The sequence below is a fragment of the Triticum dicoccoides genome, chromosome 4A (assembly GCF_002162155.2).
Source record: "Triticum dicoccoides isolate Atlit2015 ecotype Zavitan chromosome 4A, WEW_v2.0, whole genome shotgun sequence".
In the NCBI taxonomy this organism is placed as follows: domain Eukaryota; kingdom Viridiplantae; phylum Streptophyta; class Magnoliopsida; order Poales; family Poaceae; genus Triticum; species Triticum dicoccoides.
The window spans coordinates 652403866-652412066 of record NC_041386.1 but is presented as its reverse complement, the minus strand read 5'-3'; the positions used below and the strand labels follow the sequence as shown (position 1 = coordinate 652412066).

General features: G+C 45.5%; 1 protein-coding gene and 1 non-coding gene across 2 annotated transcripts; both read left to right on the top strand.

Moving 5' to 3' along the window:
* Positions 1-1099: 1099 nt before the first annotated feature.
* On the top strand, positions 1100-4756 carry LOC119287722 (nucleosome assembly protein 1;1). The gene is made up of 12 exons (XM_037567320.1): positions 1100-1280; positions 1367-1410; positions 1564-1659; positions 2716-2808; positions 2915-3005; positions 3076-3137; positions 3219-3403; positions 3503-3680; positions 3771-3814; positions 3971-4178; positions 4283-4300; positions 4392-4756. Exons 1-12 carry the CDS (start codon positions 1214-1216, stop codon positions 4452-4454), a joined length of 1149 nt encoding a protein of 382 aa, XP_037423217.1. The 5' UTR covers positions 1100-1213; the 3' UTR covers positions 4455-4756.
* Positions 4757-7683: 2927 nt separating this feature from the next.
* Positions 7684-7844, top strand: LOC119290095. Its single transcript, XR_005141701.1, has one exon. It is a non-coding gene; the product is annotated as a U1 spliceosomal RNA (small nuclear RNA).
* The last annotated feature ends 357 nt before the right edge of the window (positions 7845-8201 follow it).

Below are 8201 nucleotides of genomic sequence, written 5' to 3'. Positions count from 1 at the left end.
GTGATATATTGTTAAAAAAACATTCTGTTATGATATAGAATGTGATATTACCTTTTTGTCAAGATGGGTGCACTACTACTTGCTTGAAACATAACGAAACAAAAGAATGATCACATTCATCCTTTGTCAGCATAACTTATAAAAACCATATTCAAACCTTTGGAGCACGTGGCGACTTCAATGCCCCAAACTAACAATCAAACACTCATCCTCGGGCATAGCGGATCACACAATCAACCTAGTTTACACAAGATGTGATCAATATGATGGCATGTGAGTTGTAGGAAGATGTACAAATTTGAGGGAAGTTGCTCCATTTGGGCGTTCTTGGAAGGTGGAAAGTTACAATATCTTAGGTGAATTGAAGTCATCATTACGATGCATATTGCAAAGAGTTCTATATTTTCTTGCAAGATTCGGTTAAAGGGTAGGGTGTCAAATTTGAAACCCTAGTCAGTAAAGCAAAGGCAACTCCAACTTGGTGCATCAAAACAGACACGCCCAATGCCCGCTGGCACGTAGTCATCAAACCCGGACAACGGGAGTGAGTGAGGCAAACCTAGAGGAAAAAGACACATTTGTCGTGAGGACATGTAGTCCAACTGACAGCAGGTCAACTGGATTGCCCGGACTCCCCCAAAGCTTCCCCGGGTTTGCTTCTGGCTTACGGGATTTTTATGGTCCAGAATGGTCCAAGGACATTTTGATGTTCTCTCATTAGATGGCAAAAAGTGTCCGGACATTGGCGGGCATTTTGATGAACAACATTGGAGTTTTCTTTTTTAGGGCTTAAAGGATTTTTGTGGTTCAAACTGGTCCTAGGACATTTGACGTCTCTCGTTAGATGGTAAAAAGTGTCCGGACATTGACGGTCATTTTGATGAACAGCGTTGGAGTTTTTCTTTTCTTTTGAGGGCAACAGCATTGGAGCTGCCTTAAGCACGGTGGAGTCAGAGTTAGCTCTAATATTTTGCAAATAAGTCCAGAATTCCATGCGAATTTCAGAACTCTATCCGCGGCCCATCTTCTAGCCCCAGACACACCCGGGGTGCAAAACGCAAAACGCACCCACCTCCCCCTTCTTATACCCCGAGGCTAGGGTTTTAGTCGCTCTCTCCTCGCCGCCCAACTCCCGCTCTCCCTAGGGCTTCCTCGCTCCTCTCCTCGGCGGCGCGGCGGCGAAGTCCAACCAGGCCCCACCGGAGCTCCGACCATGGGCGGCGAGAAGGAGAACCTCGACCTCTCCGACCTCAACAGCTCCCTCCCCGCCGCCGCCGCCGGTAACCCCCGCCCCCCCGCCCCCCCTGAGTCGCCCCCTTCCCCCTTGCCGTTCCGCCCCCCTAATCGATCCGCGCTTTCTCTGCAGCCCTCAGCGCCGAGGACCGCGTCGGCCTCGTCAATGCCCTGAAGGTACGGTTACTCCTTGTTCGGCCCAGAGGCGTACTCATTTCCCGTTCGATTCCGGCGCGCTTGTTCGTTCTGCGTGTGGGCTCTGATGGTTTCTGGCGTGATTTGGGTCCGGTTACCGCGGTTGCTCATTTCTCCGATCTGATTTGACTGCAGGACAAGCTGCAGAGCTTGGCGGGGCAGCACGCGGACGTGCTCGAGTCGCTCTCGCCCAATGTCAGGACGCGTGTTGAGTTTCTGAGGGGCATTCAGGTTGAGAAGGATTTCTTTCCCCCGCCTTAAATTTTAGCATTCCTGTTGTGATTGGTTTGCTGATGCTCCTGTGCGAGAGTACCTCGTATGGTGAAGTGCTGATCTGAAATGAACATAGTGATTTTATTTGTATTATGTGCAATTGATTTGTAAGGACTAAATTCCTTTTATTCTGTTATATGCTAGCTAATTCGTTTTTAGTCCAACAGTTTTAGTTTCTGTATGGTTTTTTGGACCAGGATTACTGGTTGATTTGTTGGTAATGAAACTATTTGGTTCCTTGCCATTTGCTTACAAAGATAGATTTTATTCTTTGGCCGAATAAATACGTCGCTTTGTAGATTAGGCCTACTTATGTGCTGATGAGTGAGGCAAGGAATGTGAATGCTAAGTCATTAGGACTGTAAACACGGAATAAGCCAGGATATGAATTATGAACTGAAAAAGTACTTGTGGAGTTCAATACTGAATATAAACATTATGTCCTATTCTACTGCCATGAGTATCTATTTTAAGAATATCGCATTGCCTACAGCCTAGAATTAGCTTCATGGAACTTTTGTTTGACCCAAACAACATTCTGGATTTGCCATTCAAATCTCAGTGCTGAGCTGAAGAACATAATGCAGTGTTTTCCCTCATGGTAAAGCGACCCAAGCTTTTGTATTTTATATGAGGCCTTCTAGGAGTTTGTTTTATGTTTTGCAGGTTTGGAACTATAAATATTTGCTAGGTTAAGATGCAGGATCAAATGATTCAAACTATGTTCGCATTTTTTGGTGCTAGCATATATAATGACGTTGGTTGGACCAACTTTAGACAAGCTACATCATTTGAATTGTTCCCATTTCCTAGCATTTTTGTGTGTGCAGTCAACCTTATTGCTTCCAGTTTGTCCTGTATCATATCAGTTATCCATGGTATATCTTTGAAAAGTTCCATTTCTATGCATATTTGCTGGATCAGAATAGATCAATGTCTTGAGTAAATTTCCTATTTCATTGTATGATATTTGGTTGCCCCAGAGAACTGACATTTATCCGTGTAATACTTCAGAGCCAACATGATGAGATTGAGGCGAAGTTTTTTGAGGAACGGGCTGCCCTTGAAGCCAAGTACCAGAAGCTGTATGAACCATTGTATGCTAAGGTACGCGTACTCCATGTTTATAACGTTTCAGTTGAATATGTGAAAAGATATAACTTCTGTGCATTTCCTTATGTGCGAATCGTTCCATTGTTTTGCGTTGTTTCAGAGGTATGACATTGTAAATGGAGTTGTGGAGGTTGATGGTGCTGCTAAAGAACCTACCAGTGAAAATGCTGCCGAGGGGGGAGATTCAGATGGTATGGAAATCAAAGTTTGCACTTCCTCTTAGAGATCACCATTCTGATGTGATGTTAACCTCTTTTTCAGCTAAAGGAATCCCAGATTTTTGGCTCACTGCTTTGAAAACAAATGACGTGCTGACTGAGGAGGTAATTCATAGTGTGCTGTATTTTTAGGTGTTCTTTTAGCTCCCTTAATGCATTTCTGACTGTATACTTGCTTAATTCTAGATCCAAGAGCGTGATGAGCCTGTTTTGAAATATCTAAAGGATATCAAGTGGTCTAGAATTGATGACCCTAAGGGTTTCAAGCTTGAGTTTTTCTTTGATACAAACCCTTTCTTCAAGAACTCTGTCCTAACAAAATCCTATCATATGGTTGATGAGGATGACCCAATTTTGGAGAAAGCAATCGGGTTGGTATTTCTTTACCTATTAGTTGTTTTCATGTAGGGGTTGTAAATGATAACTGTATGTACATCTATTATTAGCCTCACACATCATGGGTACTGCAGGACTGAAATTGAGTGGTATCCTGGGAAAAATGTGACACAGAAGATTCTAAAGAAGAAACCCAAGAAAGGTTCAAAGAACACCAAGCCTATTACTAAAACTGAAGAGTGCGAGAGCTTCTTCAACTTTTTCAGCCCCCCACAAGTACCTGATGATGATGAGGACATTGATGAAGAAGCCGTATGTTCAAGATTCATTGCTTAATTCACAGAGAGCACACTATGCATTGTTCACAATTCATACTAACTTTTCTTTCAATCTGTGATGTAGGCTGATGAGCTTCAGGGTCAAATGGAGCATGATTATGACATTGGGTAAGTGCTGTTCATCATCTGCTGCATTTTTTTAATGGGAACCAGAGATCATCGTCCTGTATATAATTCCATTTCTGCACATTGAGCTGTATATTATTGTCTCAGCGTAGTGCCCCTCTTGCTGATTTTGCGCTGCTGTTGGAATTTGACTTCTAGGTCTACCATAAGGGACAAGATCATCCCTCATGCTGTTTCTTGGTTTACTGGTGAGGCTGTGCAAGCTGAGGATTTTGATGATATGGAAGATGGTGACGAGGATGATGACGATGAGGATGATGATGATGAAGAAGATGATGAGGATGATGAGGACGAGGATGAAGACGATGATGAAGATGAGGAAGAGCTAAGCAAGCCGACGAAGAAGGTAATCTTATCTTGCAGCCATAGAAGTACCTACCTCTGCTCTCTGCAACATCACTGTGTTCGACTGGCCTTGCTAATGCATTTCTTTTCTATTTGTCTAAGCAGGTGGCGGGCAAACCGAAGGTACAAACTTTACACTAATAATCTCAAACACTTGCCTGGTTCCAGTTTAGCAGTGATATCATCTTACAATGCATGGTACATCGTCCGCCAGGGACCTGCAAAGGGTGGCGCGCAAGGGAACGCCGAGCAACCGACGGAGTGCAAGCAGCAGTAGAACTTGGTTGATTCAGTTGCATTATTTTCCCATTGAACTGCCCAGGGGGAAGGAGCTTTTATGCTGGTTGTGTTGTGCGCGGGTGAGACGTTTGGTGTGGATATTACCGTAGGCATGGTTTTGTATCTGGTGGCCAGGTTATTGTGCTGGTGTGGATGGATGGTTTGGGAGTTTGGGACGGTCATGTTAGCGTATTATTCTTATTATGGTCTCTAGCTATATGCAGTCGAAGGACACCCTAAGATTGTGTAATTATATTTGAACTCGTAATAGAGCCTTTTAGTGTTATATTTATGCCATTATCTCATGTTTATCGTGATGCTAAGTTGACGATCTTCATGGCTGGAGTGTTCTACAGTATACAAAATGTTTACAGATTGCATTTTAGATAAACTCAGTCAGAGGGAAGCACTTTGATCTTGTTAGTTCCTAAGTCATTTTCCAAGGTGTATTTGCTGGTGTGGGTTTTTACGTTCCCCTTCATATAGGATAACATACACGTTATTGAAGTTGACGTAAAGCACTTACATCACTCATTTGTCCTTGCAAATCTAAACAGCAGTAGCGGATTTCACTCTTATTGACATGAATGAAATATAAAATTTTGAGGAAAAAAAAGAGAGCAAATCGCCTCTTCATGGCGAAGTGTAAGGCCAACTCCAACGCACAATCCCAATTGGTCTGTCTCGTTTTCTGTCCGCTTTCGATCCATTCCTGGACCAACGGATGCGAGCAACGCGTGCCCTGGGCCGCTCGTTGGGGAGACAAACCCTCCCCGACCGCATCGCCTTCCATAAGGGTCGTCCCAACCAGCACCACACCATGCCATAGCTGTCTCTGCACCGGCGTTCCAGAAAGTATTTGGCCGACGTTCTCCTTGATGCCGGTGGGAGAGATACTACGGCAGTCGTTCCCAACCTCCTTCGGTCGGCCGTTTGTTGCCGCAGGGCGCCCTCCAGCACCACCGGCCCCCAAAACTTTGCTTTGCTGCCTGCGAGGGGAGCAGGACGTGCACTATCCGGTCGCGCCTCCAGCACGACCGCAAGGCGTTCGACGGATTGCTCACAAGGTACAAGGGATGGCGGTGGTGAGTTTTTCTTTCACAACTTCATTTGCTCATCGGATGGTGAAGAGCTGGCTGCTGTGTTGGTCGTACATGAATACATTACTAGAAAGCGGCCTCGGTACATGGGATTAATCACCGGCCTTGAACCGCAATAGGAAGAAAGGCCACACCCTTCTCTATGTCGATTACTTTAAGGATGGTGCACTCTTCAGGCCACATCAATGTCGTAGCCGATTCTGAATGAGAAGGCATGTGTTCAATCGTATACGCGAGGGAGTGGTCGCGCATGACCCATACTTTGAGTGCAAAGAGGATGCCGTAGGCAAGCTTGGTTTCTCTTCATACCAGAAATGCACTGCGGCTATCCGCATGCTTGCATTGGAATTCCTTGTGATCTTGTGGATGAGTATGTTCGTATGAGTGAGTCCACATGTCTCCTCTCAATGTATAGTTTTTGCACGGCCGTGGTGGAAGTGTTCGGCCCTGAGTACCTCAGAGAGCCAACTACCACTGATATAGAGAGGTTGTTGGCGATCATGTCGAGGCGGCTTTCCGGGCATGCTTGGTAGTATAGATTGTATGCACTGGAAATGGAAGAACTGTCCATTTACTTGTCAGGGGCAATACAAGAGGCACGTGAAAGGTGCCATTGTTATACCTGAAGTTGTGACTTCACAAGATCTCCGGATATGGCATTGTTTCTTCGGCATGGCTGGTTCTCGGAATGATATTAGTGTTCTTCAGCGGTCTCCGGTGTTTGCAAGGCTTAAGGTCACTCCCCCGGAGGTCAACTTTGAGGTCAATGGACACCATTACAACAAGGGATATTACCTAGCTGATGGTATCTATCCTCAGTGGTCCGCTATTGTGAAGATCATACCCAACCCGCAAGGAGAGAAGAGGCAGAGGTTTGCCCAAATGCAAGAGAGTGCTAGGAAGGATGTGGAGCGTGCTTTCGGTGTGCTTCGGTCTCGGTGCGGTATCTTTCGTAACCCTGCATTGACCTGGCGCACGAAAAAGCTTTGGGAGGTGATGATTGCTTGTGTGATAATGCACAACATGATCGTGAAGGATGAGCGCGATGATAGCATATACGATCAAGGGTTTGATTTTCAGGGTGAAAATGTTGAGCCTGAGCATGCACCTCCTGCAACCTTTGAACAGTTTGTCGAGTTTCACCGGGAATTGCGTGATTGGCATTACTCATGTCCAGCTTCGGGATGACTTGGTTGAGCACATGTGGACTCACATTGACAGCCAGTAGATGTATCAGTTCAATTTCTTTTCATGCAAACAAATTTTGATTGGGTTGTAAGACTATTTTGGACGTATAACAATTTGCTATGTTTGATTTGAGCCATTTGATATGCATCATTTTAGTGTGCTGGTTGAGCGGACAAGATACGACTGAAATGCGGACGGACACAGCCCCATTGTCGCCCCCAAACGAACGAAAAGCGGACAAAACGGACGTTTGTTTGGTGTCGGAGTTGGCCTAACGTATTAGGTTCAAAAAAAAAAAAGCATGACCACTCTTACTACGACATAACTGGTCTACTTGCCACACCAAGGTTCATTTTCATCGCAGAAGTAAACTAATTTAGCTAGTGTCAAAAACGCTCATCAGATTAGTACGATGCACCTGCATAGCCACGTTCTTTTGTTAGTAGTACTTTCAAGTTTCAGATCGGCCGGCCCGCTGAAGCAGTCAGCAACATGCCAACATGGGCACTTCTGTCAGCTCTACAGGCCGCGAACTCCCCTGCGTGATCTCTGCCATCGATCGTGTCAACATGGGCACTTCTATTTGAGCAGCAGTACGAGAGAGAACACGCGAGCAATACGAGCACACAGTCTTTTTTTTTTACCGCTTGGAATAGTGGTTAGCTATCAACAAAGTCTTTTTTTTTTATTGAGGGAACGAACACCCGGCACCAGGCCGTCCGCCTGATCTCGAGGCCCAAAGTCTGTGTATCGCTCGTCCTTCCCGCAGGCCCAGATAGAGCGAACGCGGGCCCACCGAAACCAGCGACCTGCACCGCGCTCCCGGTCCGCTCGCACGCGGCTGCTGCGCTTCGGTGGTTTTAGTCCCACCTCGCCTAGCGGAGGGGAATCGGGTGGGAGAGCCGGCTATAAAACCAGAGGCAGGTGCAGCGTTGTTCCATACTTACCTGGACGGGGTCGACGGGCGATCAACAAGGCCCGTGGCCTAAGCCAATGGCCCACATTGCACTTGGTGGGCGCGTTGACTTATCATCTCCCCAAGTGGGAGAGTGAACGTCGTAATTTGTGGTAGAGGGGGTACGCGTTCGCGCGGCCCCTGCCAATTATTGAAAATTAAATTTTGGTCCTTGCCACCCGTTGTTGCATGGCCTTCATTCTAAATTTATTTTGTTCTGGTCCCTGGTATGTTCATCTATCATCGTCCTCCCAGTCTTTCAAAAGTACGTACATGATTCATCCAATACTCAATTTTAGTATAGGGTTGTTAAGGTGTTGAACTCAAATTTCTATTTCTCTTTACTATTTTTTCCTCATAATTTTAGGTCATTAGTCTTAGAATGTTGCCTCTGGAGCATTTGTCGGGTGCTGCAAAACGGAGAAAAAGAAAGGAACAATCTCTTAATTGAAAGGCAAAAGGGTTCTTTAGAAAAGTTTTTCATCTTCAAGAAATGTTGATG